Source organism: Strix aluco, chromosome 22, assembly GCF_031877795.1.
Source record: "Strix aluco isolate bStrAlu1 chromosome 22, bStrAlu1.hap1, whole genome shotgun sequence".
NCBI classification, from domain to species: domain Eukaryota; kingdom Metazoa; phylum Chordata; class Aves; order Strigiformes; family Strigidae; genus Strix; species Strix aluco.
In genome coordinates, this window is record NC_133952.1 from 6,580,398 (window position 1) to 6,595,373 (window position 14,976).

The following is a 14,976-nucleotide window of genomic DNA, read 5'->3' on the forward strand; positions in this document are numbered from 1 at the left end:
TAAAATGCGTGAGTCTGTTAAGAGAGACTGTGTGTCACACAGGTATGTGTGGTGTGTTGGTATAGAGGAGTATGTCACATATCACAGTCTTTCCAGACGTACTCTGTGCTCTGATTCTGAACTCTATTAGAGAAGAAAACCCAGCTGACTTCAGTGGGTTAGGAGCCACTGTTTTGGTCAACAGTAAATATGATGCAGCCTGGAATGTGGTCACTGGAACAACAGTCACCATGGGGACAGCAAACACAAGCAGTTCCACCCAGCACCCATGTTTCTCAGCACAGACAGACAGAAGCGGAGCCCCTTTCTGCTCTAGTTTTAGCACTGGACTACTGAGTAATCTTTCACCAACATAACTTGAAGGACAGTTCCAACAACCAGGGAGGGTAGTGCTGTGAGACAACGAAATATGAGTGCATTGCAAAAAGATGGACAGAACTGGTGGAAAATTCAACCCAAATACTCTAATGAAGTCCTCATCGGAAACTGGCTGGAAGAGAGGAGAAGGGTAAGATCAGGAAGGAAGTATGAGAGCAGGAGTAGTGGGGCAGAACCAATGCTGTGGAGGTAGTATACTACTGCAGTCATCAGCTGGAGTCCAGGCTCATCTCAGAGGAGTAATAAAAGGGAGAAGATAAGCATCTTGCTTGGCCTACATTAATTAATTTTGTTTATGATCTGCCATTCTTCCCTCTTAAGCCAGGACAGAAGCAATGCCTGAGCAAGGGTTATATTGTATGGTTCACACTGGACATCATATTAGCCAATTAGAAATGCTACAGCACTTTTTATGGCAATCACTTCAGACTGCTATACAACTTACATACAACTATACAACTTAATAATATATACCAACATTGTACAAGAGAGGCTTTGCTAACCCGTAAGTTAATACTTACTATTACTTGTACTAGAGGATCTTTAATAATAATTTGGATATTGGTTTCATTTGCTTATATAAACAAGACCATCTTTGCTGGCAGAGCTGCTTGATAGATTGCATGCCCTGCTTAAGAGCTGAGCAAAATTTTATCATTAGACATTTAACTTTGTCAAAACTTGCCAGTTGGGTTCAATATTGGAGCTGCTAGGGCAAATCCTCCTGACTCTGAAATACTTCCTTTAGATTTTTTTTTTCCCCTGCAGCAAAATGCTAGACTATATTGCAGAGACTGGCCTGCTGCAGCAGAAGTAGGAACAAAGGGACAAAACCCAAAGGTTTCATTTGTCCTTTTCAAATGCTAGTTCACATGGTAGGTCAAAGTATTTAACACCAAACCATGAATAATTTTTCAAGGCCTGTACAGTATCTTATACTTACACCAAGGAATCAATCCAGAATTTTACAATGGCTGATTATACCAGCTGACTTTACCATCTGAGAAAAAGTACACAGCACAGACTTCTTTCCAAATAAGTGTTTTTTAACTGTGTACATGAAAGCAGCACTGGAACAGAGCTTTTGTAATTATCAGATTGCCCCAGCTATACTGAGTGTCATATATCTCTCTAGTTTACAAAAGACCCTGGAAAACTCGGCAGCAGCATATACAAAACAGACTTCATTTGGTTCCCAGATCACAAACCAGACCAAACGCTAAGGAGAACCATGATGGAAAAATTTGAGGTAAGTACAAGAAATTTCAAACGTAGGGCTGTGTGTGCCAGCATTCCAAACAGCGATGATCTTTGACTAATACTTAAATTATATTTTATATCCCTAAACAACTATATGCATAAAAGAAGGCACTGCAGCTCCGTGGCCAGTTTACAGGATCCAGAGCTCCCTCGTATGTTTGAGTAAAGTAGAATGCCTTTCCGAGGCAGACAGACAGCACACACTTCTTGGTACTCTCTGATTGTTTCCCAGTCTCTACCTGAGGTGACCAGTGCACATGAAGAAAATCATGTTACTACCAGCTAGAACTGGGTATGGTGTCTTCAGGACATGCCATGGGCTACAATATGAGCTTGCTGGTAAAAGAGGATTCTTTTCATCAGCACACCTCCGATTTGTAGGAATGAACTGCACTTAAATGAGTCCTGGATCTTTCATAACAATACTTTTTCCATAAGTATCATCTGCTAGAATGTTCCATTCTCCAAGGTGCCTCTCCACCCCAAATATTCTCATCATTCTCTCCTGACAGACAGCTGGAAGGTAGTATATGTAATGCTAGCGCACAATGAAACACTTAAGAGGCACAATCAGCTTTTCATTTACAGACTTTTAAAATGTACCTGCAAATTTGTGATCCATGTGTTGAAATCGGACTAATCAGATCTCATGACATACAGAAGTAGTTGCTTAATGTAACTGGACGTTTACTTTACTTGAAATGCAAATGCCCTTATTTTCAGGGAGTAAATTATAAGTAGAAGTAATACAAATACTGACAAAATTTTGTGCTATCCCTGGTAGCACAGTCTGACTCAGAAGCACGCTATGCCATCTCAGTGCTATGTACAAACAGCATGGTTTCATCTACATCTCATTTCAGGGCCTGCCAGTGCAGCACTTCTTCACCCATCATGATGAACCAAGAAGCCGAAATCTAGTATCGGAGTATGATGATAAATACAATAGACATGGTTACAACCCTGTGCTGCTTCCCCTCCACAGCCGGAACAAACGCAAGTTTGCCTGGATTCCTAAGAAAGCAGATCACCCCATTCTTGGTAGTTTTTGGCATTATTAATTCAGTCAGATGGAACATGGTGCAGTGGTCAACATACAGACTTAGAGCCAAGAACCTCCTTCTGTTTTAATTCTGAAAATGGGTCTTGTGCTGATTTTTTGCTACTTTCTTACTCAGTCAGTAGCTTATTTGTTTGGATTGATAAAATGGAAATGTTATCCATACAACAATACTTAATCACAACAGGAGGTAGTGAAGGATAGTGTCAATGAACAGATTTCTCTCCACTATGCAATAATGCAAGATGTCAGCTGAAAACAAGGAGAGCTGTGAGATATGACTAGCAGGAGAATTTATGGAGTATTATTATGTTTCTGAATTTAAGTGACATGTACAGCTCTGCTAACTTTTTTCATATCTACCAGAGAGACTATGAAGACTCAGGACTCCTAACATTTATACCATCACTGCTATCCTATCAATATCTAACAGTGATTCTCCCTTTCATCCAGAGGGTAGACACACATTCCCTAGGAACAAAAAGATCTGTTTTGTCCTTAATCCGCTGTCAAAATAGTGCAGATATTCCCTATGACAATTGTGGAGTAAAAACACCAGGACCAAAAACTTAATTCTATAACTTCTAATACTTCATAATTTCCTGTCTCAGAACCACCTACCAACTATGGCCTTCTTGAGCACCTGATGAAAAAATGGCACAAGAAAGAAGCTGGAGTGATGACCAGTGTCTACACCACTTCCTATGAAAGCCCACCAATTTCTGCTTTTGCTACTCATCAGCTGGGACAAGCAGCTACAACTCATGTCCTCCCTTCCAACCAGGGACACCTTCCCCAAAACGTTAGTAGAATCCTGGACTATGAAGGATGTCAGAAATATCTGCAAGTCATCCGCCAACTGGTGAGAGACAGAAAAGCAAGGGATGCCTCTCTATAAACCGCTTAGGGTGATCCTAAGTACTACTTAATATAGCTTGTTGCTCATGTACGTAAGAGTGATCTGTTCCATGCAGAAGGAATGAGAATTAGGTTATAGAGGCGGAGGGCTGTCTACTAGTTAGAACAAGTTGCTGGGTTACATTCAGACCTGCAGATGGCTGGGAATATTTCAGAAGATACTAAATCACTGAAAACAAAATTTTCATCTGTTGGTTTCTAGTAAATGAATAGTTAGAGTAAGAAAAAAAGAAAACAAAGTGGGATTGAACCTGAAAGAATATAAATCTCTTAATTGTCCCTAGTGTTTTTTTCATTTTCACACAGCTTGCTATACATTTCTTCGAAGAGTAGAATAGAAACTTGTGTTACTCCATAACGTGTCTGAAACATCCAAGAATGAAGTAAACATTTGAAATGACTGCATACCTAGGGACAAGGTGAACCACGGTTTCTCCCAATGCAGTAAGCAAGCAGACCTTGATTGCCCTTGGCTTTACATACTGAATGGCACCTAATGGTAGATAAGCTGCAAAGTGAGCTACATTAGCTGACCTTACATTATCAAACAGTAAACCTAGAAGAAATGGCTGTAGGTGGCCTTTATACTGCTGGGTAGGCCACCCTGATACTTTACTCGGTTAAGAAAGTATGTGAACAGCCTATGTAAAAAGTGCTGACAGAAGTCCAAATTCTTACTGCGCTGCTGTGCATTTAAATCACGTTTGGTCCAGAGGAGATATTTGCAAGGGTCAGCTGCTATTGGTCTGAGGCTCAACAATAAACTTGCAGCAAGGCTTAGATTAAATATATCTGGAATTAGTTCAATGCATATTTATCTCTTCATCAATTCTGCTCAAGATTAGCAATAATATAATTATTTTTAGGAACAAGATAAAGCATGTACCGTAGGCTTGGCATGGACAAGCCTCTGGCCATGATCTGTACAGAGTTTTTACCTCTGCAACATTTTGTTCACTGTGATTTAGGTTTGCTTTTTCAAGGTTGGCTTTTCAGCTGAAGGACATTGATGATTCAGACGTGCGTGTAGAGCAACAGTGGCACCTATTGGCAAAGGGATTCTTCACTAATTGGGAGACATCCAAAAACGTCTGCGGGAGAGGAACCAGACCCTCAGCTGGTCGCAGGAACCAGAAACCAGCATTGTTAATGAAATCGTTTAGAGATGCAAGAGCCCTGATAATTAGATAAGTATTATATTGGGTTTTTTTGGCTTCAAAGCCCCAGGGAGAACAAAGGCAATTAGAAAAAATTGAAAGCAAAATAGGTGAAAGTAGTCACTGAAACACAGCCAGCTATTAGTGCTGTGCTATAAAAAACACATTCTGTTGAAAAAGCATCTTTAAAGTAACCCATAAAGAAGGCATGCCTTACAATGGAATGAAAATTGGTGGATACAGAAATTCTTGTATCCACAAGGAAGTCCATCCAGATTAGTTTTATTGCCAATATGACTATATAAAGTGTATTTTTCTGTTTGTTACCCATGTGCTAATATTTTTAATGAAAATACCAATCAGGCATGCATATTAACAGCACAACAAAGCCCATATAATATTTATAATATTTAGCCCATATAATATAATATTTAGAATACAGCTTAGAAAATTATACAAAGGTAGTCTTCATTTCACACAATTCTATCAGTTTGCTTAAAAATCTGGTCAGCAATCATTCATAATTATTAAATATTTATAGTAAATGAAACATTTATGGTTATTATCTACTGTGCTTCTAAAACCAAAGCTCAAATATGGAAAGACATGACCAGCCTGATGTACAGGGAGTTACTGAGGTGCACAATTACCACCTGTGAACTTTGTATGAAAACATTAATTCCAAGTCTGTAAGGTGACTGGACAGGGCTCCCCAAGCACAGCTCTAATCTGTTCAACTATTGAGACATTTACAAGTAAAATATATGACTATGACACCCAAAGGAACCAAACAAAGCATTTTGGAACTGGATGAAATGCATTTTGATAGAGAGCTTCTTAAATAGAAAACTGCACAACTCTATAAGATATGTCAGTTGTGATTAATAATACCCGGTAGCAAAATATCTGCTTTGAACTGTTTAACTGATAAGATGTTTTCACTTTGGCAATACTAAATATGCATCACGGATATCTAGCTAGCTTTTTTGGTGACTTTAAGCCTCAAGCTGAACTCATGACAGAAAGAGTCCAAGCTTCTCCATCTCTTAATCTCAGTTCAGTGAAGGTGGAATCAAACACTAACCAGCCAGTAACAAAAACTGAATGAACGTATCTTTATCTCAAACACGTTGCTCAAATATTCTACAAGACAAAATTTCAAACAGAGTAGCACTGATAATCAAGCTTTCCCCCCCTTTTTTTCTTACAAAGTGGAGCTGACCTAGATTATTCCAGACACAACCCCCCAAAACCGTAAGGTCGAGCCATTGCTGAAAGCAGTGCTGCAAACACATGGCTACACCAAGAATACCTCATTTATATTTTCTTGCTGACCATTTTGATCAGGTCAATCCTAGGTTCTGATCCTGTACATCTGTTTTATTGCCAGTAGGTAGAGGTAAGCATATACACAGTTTTTTCCAAGTACTATACTGCATTTGGCAGAAGTGTGTTGAAGTAGGAAAGGCAGATAAAAATGAAGGATACCTACACCTGTAGTTCATAGACACCAATTCTTGCTGAGACAAACAACGCCGTTTAATCAGTTACAATATTGCTGTGCTAGAGATTCCTTTAATAATGAATACCCTTGTTGTGTCTAACACAAATACACTTCCCAACTCCCTCAAATCTTCAGATATTACAAGGACTTTAATTCAAGATAAAATCACTAAAACAAAGGCCATTTTGCCTGTGCTTCAAGAATGGGTGAAAACTGAAACAATTAAGATGTTCACAGCTGCCATGGAAAAGAGGTCAGAAAATCTTAAAAAAATATGCAATAACTCAGAAATCTCTTTACTAGTAAATAGAAAATGCAGCAAACTAATGGAAATGTACAGCAGAAATGCTGGGCTAGACTATGAAGATGCACACTTTTCAGGAAGAGGGGATATTAATGATGAAAATAGCATAACCTTATAAAAAAAAGACTCTTGAACTTGGAGACCTCTGAGATATGGATCCAGTTCGGAACTTAAGTACATTACTAACAGACAAGTAAATAGGTAATGTTTATTCTGGTACACTCTGCTGTTGTAAGGCATAATTCATTAATGTACAACAAGCACTTCGGGGCTCCTGGGAATCATTATAATATGCAAAGGATGACATTTTGCCGATGTGTCGTGTTTATCCAAGAATTTTTTGAGAAACTTTTTTTTCAGTCTCAGGGCCTCATGGTCATTTGTGACTGGAAAACAAGAGTGCACCAGTCTCTTCCATTTTTCATGGAGCAAAGAGATGTTTTGATACAACTCTTTGTTATGAAAATGTTCTAGACAGTCTTGATTGCATGAAATCAGCCTCGTATTTGAACTTCTGTGACATTACAGAGACAAAGTGGTAGTTAGAATTAATGCACATCTCTCAAAGCAAGCATATTTCTTGCCTTGAAGGAGACCGATGTCAGCCTGGATGAGCTGCATAAACAAGACGATAGATTCTTTGGACTGAGAATCTGTCAGGGCTGGGACTCAGACAAGGGAGCCCTGATTCTGGCTGGCAAGTTCTGCAATAACTGGGGACTGTGGATGCCAGCTGTGAAGTGAGAGTGGTCACAGAGACTAAATGGCAGGGTTTCAGGGAGAAGAGAAACAGGCTGTTGACAAGAGGTTGTTCTCATGGTCAGGAGGCCTCTTTCAGAAAGTTAGAAGTATTCCTTGGAAGGTGCTTAAAAAGAGCTATCCAAGTCAGTTAACTGGTAAAATAGCTTCACTAGTCTGAATCTGAGCACTAGCTAATGGGGACGCAATGGCTGCCAAGTCCTGTCCTCCAAACCTGCACATTCCATTGCACTGATTTCTTTGAACACTACCTTTAAGCACGTACAGCTCCTGGGACTGGGATTCAGACTCACCCTGCTCCCATAAGAATACAAAAAAGCTTTCTTTGATGGCAGTTACACAAGACACACGTATCTGGCAAACCCTGTTGTATATTTAAACACGTATTTTTCATATTGGTGATGAAAACGTGCAATTGCCATTAGTAACAAGCTTTTTCCTTTTTAAGATTTTTGTACTGTTTGTTGAACCAAGCTGAACTGATCAGCTCTTAAAAGGCACCATCTTAAAACCATGCCACTGATACTCTTTTTTTCCCCTGTAAATCTAAGTAGTCTAAGCAGATGTCCTTTGCAATACACCTATGATGATAATCTTACTGCCATATGGGGTTGTAACACTTCAGGAAAAAAAAGAATTTACTAGCTTTTAAAAAGAACTCATATTTGGACCTTCTTTTCTAGGCAGTGCGACTTGCCTTATGGAAATACTATTACACATCAGCAGTAACTACAGGTCCCATCAAGATTTTCATCAAACAAAGCAAATACTTAAAACAAAGTGCTGTATCACACAGCTCTTAAAGTGGCACAGAGGACCCCAGAGGGGCATAGTCCCACTGATTTCAATATGACTAAGTTAACCGTTAAGGGGGGTTAGGCCCTGCTTACTCACCTGAACGAAAAGTGCAAAAACTACCCAAAACCTGACACATTCTTTGCAGAAACCTCAGACTTAATCTATACTCCACATTCACATTTCAAAGGAGCCACTTGTCTTCAAGATTAGCTATAAGCAACAAAAATGCAGCAGCATGTCATGAACCTGATTTGTGCTCTGAGCTGTCTCTAATGAAAACTTTCCCTTGTTTGTTTGGGATTTTTTGGTCTTCCTTTCTTATGGTTTAAAATCTACACAAGTTCAAAAGGCTGTTTGTGGGAATTGCTTCACAAAGGAGTAAGTCTGGGATACTGAAGAATTATATTTTTCTATATGTAACTGTGAGGTAGCTCCTAAGCTTGTTGGTGTAGAGAAGAACTCTGTCCTGACAGCGTATAAAGGAAATAATTTTGTAGTTGCAGTGGTGGGGGCATTCGCTCTGGGTATGGAAGGACCCGAGTTCTATTCAACAATGACCCATAAGGAAATTGTTATATAAATCATAAACTAGTTGTTTGGGGGCAATAACATTTGCTAAGAAGGAAAAAATCTCTAGGCACAGCCATTTTATAGGGAGTTGCTCTTTATTGTCACATACTTTTATTCTTTCAATTGCAACAACCCCTAAGGATGCCAGTCTCATTGTGCAGGACTCAGTTGTAAACAGACAATACAAAGACAGCCCCTGGCCCTGAGAGCTCTCAGACCTAGGATTGTTTAAATATTCTGTCAGAATTTTAAAAAATACGTTGAACAAAGCAATCCATTTTTTCAAAATAAGACCTCAGGATTGGCTTCATAAATATGTACTTACCTGCTTCAGTGCTGTAAATATGTAATTTAGGCTGCTGCCTCATGACATATTTTGTGTCTAATTTAAGGAACTGTATATTTGGACAAGAGGGTCTGGATGCCTGTCAGGTAAATATTACAAGCTGTAAATTTTCACAGCAGATTTAACACTAAATTTAGTTAGCACTATATATAAAGAGAACATTGACCTGATGGTAGCCCTTGTCCTTGACAGTGGTTGGCCTGAGAGGGAGTTAAGGATCCCTGAGGAATGTCGCCAGTCTCCCTTAAGTTTCAAACAACTACATTCTGCTGTGGCACCCCTGACATCCTTTATAGCAGCACTTCAGCAGCTTCAGCTGGCGTGGAAGCTTATAGCCTTGTCCTCTGTAGTTCACCTCAAGGTGGGGAATACTCACACCAGACAGCAAGTGCTTATGGGGAAGGGCTTAGAGGCTAGGCATTGCCTAAGCTTCTTGTGTGCCTCAGCCTAGCAGCCAACAAAGAGAAAATCTTGGACTTTTAAAATTAAAACTAAAGCAATTTTAAATTCCTACAGTGATGCAGAAGCTACGACTTTGCACATGCTGGTTGCTGATAACTGCCCACAGCGTCAGCTTTCTAATTTAAACTCTTCTCTTTGAGATATCTAGAGGAATGCTATAAAAATCCGCTGGTTTGTACAAGCAAGCCTGCATTTTTCCTCTGTTCCCTCAGATGCTTGAGCTTTGAAAGGACCTTTAGCTATGTCACTGCTCTCACTGGACAGCCCACGCTCCCTCAATACCCCTGACATTTTGTGTTATCAGTAATTTCACTTCTAAATATATACTTAGCACAATCCAAGTATTTGCATTTGTAAAACAGGTGTGGACATTCTTCACCAGGTGTATCACCACATACTGCATGGACACTTTTCATTACTGCTGTTGCTTATAAATACTGAAAGCAAATCACTTAATCTAGCCTCTCAAGTGTTGTAGGCTTAAATACAGCAATCCCACTGGTAAACACAATCTCGGTAAAATCTCAGCCAGGTTAAAGCAGACCAAGGCTTAACTCTATTCTGAAAATAAGGGCACTGTAGACGTGTAGGGAAGCAGCAGGTGGCAGAATTTGCTCTGGTTTAGTGTTCCCTGAAGACTGCACCATGGTGCCTTGGGTTTTCTGGCACTGAACAACTGCTTACGAGGAGCTGTCTCCTGGCCTGTGATCTGTGACACCCCACCATCTGCGGGCTCTGAGGCTCACTGCACGGTCTGCAAAAGCCTGAGTGCTAACCAAAGCACTGCTGGCAGTTGAGGGCTGGTGCAGTCCCCAGGAGCTTAGACCCCCTCTTTAATCTAAGGGAAATGAACACCCCCTCTTTCTTATGGGGAAGAAATTTCTACATGTTCCTTAAAACAGTGCTGTATCTCTGTTCAGAGGATGCAGCTTCTCCAAATGTTTTGAAATCCCTGGACATGAAAGGTGTCATTGTTACTATTCTTTATTTCTACTACAGTAGAAATAAGGTCAAAGCAGGGGTGAAGGTAAACTGTGCTTGATTTTATGCAGTCAACACAAAAAGCAGATCTTGGCACAGGCTGTTGTTAAACGGTACATGGCTGATAGACAAGGTAGCAAGAGGTCTTGCTCTCCTTCACAAGTAGTATTTTTTTTCTGGAAATACTCAATGCACTCACTACAAGGTACGTGGAAGACAGACAACATTGATGCAAGCCAGCCCAAAATGACCTGCAGTGTTTTAACATGAACAGTTTGCGCTGTCGCACTAATTGATGTGATTTACACATTGGCCACTTTCACCTTTCACACTCCATGATGTAATTTTTGAAGATATTGCTATAGCCAAGAAATGTTGCTCCCACAGTTTTCAGGGGGAAACCAGCCCTTTGTCAGTGATTAAATTACAAGGAGGCAAGGTGATTTGCCTGCAGCTAGGCAGCGGGAGAGCTGGAGAAACAACACAGGCATTTTGATCCTTATTTCCATATTTTAAACACTTGACTAAACTTTCTCCCCACAGAATGTTAGCGTAGACCAAACTGTTCTGCTTGATTGTTCAGACAGCACTGTCAGCCTGTGTTTACATGATCAGTGTTAGGCAGGGCTGTTGGTCTGTACCTGGTTCCCTGATTAATGAGTCTTTCCTCTAGCTGGCCATTTCACAGAAACAGCTTCTTATTTTCTATTTATAGGGACTATTTGCAAAGCCACCTCAGTCAGCGGCATTGAAATCTCATAATCAGCAAACTGCTACAGGGAAAAATACGTTCGAATTAATATTAAATGAGAAATGTGCTAATTTTTTTTTTTTTTTTTTACTTTTTCAGAGCTGCTAACAAGGAAAATCAAAATAGCATCTTCCTGGGAACTGGTGATAGATCTAAGGTGTTAAAAGTTTAACTCTGAACACAAACAAAGCACTCTCAAGCCCCCAAATACCAACCCTATTAATGGGAAAATGTCAAAAATGCCTGTGAGGTTTCAGATGGCCTTTTAAAAATCTGAACACTGGCACCAAAATCCTGAAATAATGGACCATCTTGTTACCAAGCTGGAATAAATTTCATGGTTTTTTAAGGTGAATGTAGCTTTGGCTTATGGTGCTAGTTTGACAGTCTTAGAGATCAGAGTCATCTGCTTCCGCCTCAAGCTAAGACAGCAGGCGCAGAGGCAGGGTGAATTTATTCAGAGTGCTCTAATTTTATTCAGATTTGTTAGAATAGAAAAGTGTATTTAACTTCAGACAGTGAGAAATAGCAGCTTTTAAATCATGTCTTTTACAGAGATTACCGCTGTGGAATCAAAATGGTAGAACTTGCCAGCTTCATAGTTAAAAAAACATTTTTCCTTCCTTAAAACATATTGAGTCATAGCAAACTTCCAGACGTTTTTAAGGCCTATTTTAAGGAGCCCCACTATTGCCAATTATTTTCTTCCCTTTAGAATTCTGCAGCAGTAATTATTTCCTTATTTTCACATATGGGATGGAATTCCTATGTCAGGAGTACAACAAATTGCCTATGTAAAATAAATATTGACATGCAGATTTACTGTAATATCAGCCACTGTATGACTAAATTGAAATACCTAAGCAAAAATTTGCTGTGAAGCTAGTATTTATCATCATAGGCCCTTAAACTCTGCTGGAAATGGCATCGTAATATATATAACACAGCAGGGACCCAGACTATATTTCCAGGGGGATATTAGGAATTCTGCAGCATGAGATGCATTACATACAATGTGGTCCAAAGTAAATTGAAAACAGTGGAAAGATTTCCAACTGTCTGTGAAAGATTTATGGTCAGACTGTTAATACTTGGTTCTTAGAACTGCAACTCTTGGGATTACAAATAATTCTATTTCTAGACCGTGATGATTCACAAGAAATGCCCTTTTTCTTGTATCTACTTGTCCACTTGCACTTCAAGGTTTTGGGGGACATTCTTCCTCTCTCCCCCCCCTTTTTCTTCATAGATTAAATCACACATTGTCCAGTTAGCCAGTCTCAACCTTGAAATCAAGAACTGTCATTATTAGATTATGGTGACAGTTATCTGTGTAGCACCACCAAATGTTTCTTCTTTGGTTTCAGAGGAAGAGTCACATTTCGAAAGCTGGATATCCCCCGCACCCTCTTCTCTTCCCAAAATGTTGGGACTTTCCATAAACGATCACAAGACATTTTAGCAAAAGATACCAACTGCAATTCACCTGTGTAATTAGCCAAGAAAACATGCACTGGCATTGACACAGACATGGGTGGGTCTACAAACCAGTCACTGATGGCAGTTCAGTAGTAGGAACACAGCAACTTTTAAGTAGCAAACCCGTGTACTCACAGCAGTCCAGCTATAATGCACTGTAGCTCAACTTTCTGGTGGGTTTTGCAGCTTGTGCCACATGCTGTGCAGCTGTGATTAGACAATTTCTTTGCACCTAAGCTAGTTAACGTGCAGTCACACTAGTGGTATATCTTTGATCACTGCAAATAGTAACAGTGCTCATCCTCGCTGGTTGTATATAGCAATATACCATTACCAACTTCAGCGTCAGCATTTCTCTCCTCCAAAAACTTTTAGGTGACGTTCTGGCTCCACTGAAGTCAGAGGTAAAAGTCTCATTTTCCCAAATATCTGTTGGACATGAAAAAAGATCCCCAATTTGTCATGCTCCCCCTTTCACAGATCAGGAAAGGCAATAACTATCCATTCACTTGCACCAAAGCTTTTGCCATCATGAGTTTGATTTCACAGACAATTGCCTCCAGGCCTTACAGAAAGTGCAAAACACATGTTTGAAGAGGTTATTTAAACACTTGGCCTCTCCATGGCACAACATGCCACCCAGGAAACAAATTCCAAGAACACGTGCCTTTGAAAAATAACCTTTAAAGAAGACAGCTGTTGATGCTACACATCTAACTTCAGACATTTGGTCGGTTGGCTTAAACCTATGACAGGCTGTGGCCACCTACATATAGAAGCCATATTCCATCATCAGCTAAATATATTCATATCGCAGTAGGGGCAGGATACAAAAAAACCTGCAAGTCTGCACTTACTAAACTAAGGGATCAATTCCCTAATTCAGCTGGGAAGAGTAATCAAAGCAGACTGGAACAGTGACATTCCAGCCAGCAGACAAACAAGATTGTGTTGTGTGTGTATCCCAAAATAAACATCATGTGAATTCTCTACTTGGCTAAGAAAGTGGAGATAATTAGGAAAGGGAATCATCGTCTTTTGTATACTGATCTATTGATTGAAGAGTTTTGCCCTAGCTGAAAAATATGCTAAGAAGTGTAAATTACAGGTATTTGGGGCCTTTTGGTGACAAATTTTACTCCTTTGCTGTTCAAAACACCTCACACAAACCTAGGGGGTTTCTACCTAAACTTCAGGGACTTTTATATTTTGTATCCATACTTACAGGGATCAGGTGTGTTTCAGCCAACATTTAAGTAGTTCCTCAATCAGGGGGAGGGAGGGAGTAAGAGAAAGAGAGAGAGAGACCTGAATTTGCCACACATCTGATTTTACCCACTAGGGCAAACATATTTGCCTGAGACAAGGCTAACGAAGTAGCTGCTTCACTGAAAGCGTAGAGAAATTGTTAAAATTCCTAAATCTAGAGCACACATTTATTACAAACTGGCTTAAAACAAAGCTTATTTGCCTCAACATCACAGAGCTGTAAGTCCAAAATTAGGGACTTAAAATTGGGGGATTGTTTGGCTTTTGTGGGTTTGTTGGGTATTGGGTTTTTTGGGGTTGGGTTTTTTTTCCCCAATTCATCATCCTAAGATTCATATGCATGCTGAGCTCTTTACTGTATCACCTTGGGTATAATAGAGCATAAGTATGTGCTCCAAAACACTGCTAAATGTAGCAGAGACCAATTATTTCTGTATTTAGGAAGGCAGAATATGCTTGAACTGAAATCTAACAGGAATGCTACGGCTTCTCTATACTCTTACTTCACGTGGAAGAGAATAAACAGGCTCTAATTAAGATAAGTAGTGAGAACATTGCTTATGAATACATAACTTGCTGGTATTGTATTTAATCAAAACAAGAAAACTAATTAGTGATTTACCTGGGTTATCATAACTAAAGACTTAACAAAGTCTAGAAAAAAACCAAAGTTATAATATTTATTAGATAATTGAATAAAAACTTATTTCATCATGAAAATACCTTGCTACCCACTGGTGTGATAAAAATCCTGCTGTAAACCTGAGCCATTTAATGTCTGCTCTTTTTTATTTTGATGATTGTGTTACTCTATAAATAAGTTTAAAAGGAAGGTGTTTGAAGCAGTCATAATTTATCTCCATGTTGTAACACAGCCTTGGATGCTGACAATAATTCAGCAGGTGGGTTAGTGCTATCCTGTATGTTGCAGAAATGCTTCTTTTACTGGCAACTTCCATGCTTTCTTAGCCCATAAATTG

General features: G+C 39.5%; 1 protein-coding gene across 1 annotated transcript; it reads left to right on the top strand.

Moving 5' to 3' along the window:
* The first annotated feature begins 4 nt into the window (after positions 1 to 4).
* CFAP107 (cilia and flagella associated protein 107) lies at positions 5 to 3,596 on the top strand. The gene is made up of 5 exons (XM_074848197.1): positions 5 to 42; positions 364 to 508; positions 1,514 to 1,627; positions 2,502 to 2,679; positions 3,310 to 3,596. The coding sequence occupies exons 1-5, from the start codon at positions 5 to 7 to the stop codon at positions 3,594 to 3,596; spliced, it is 762 nt and encodes a 253-aa protein (XP_074704298.1).
* Positions 3,597 to 14,976: the final 11,380 nt, after the last annotated feature.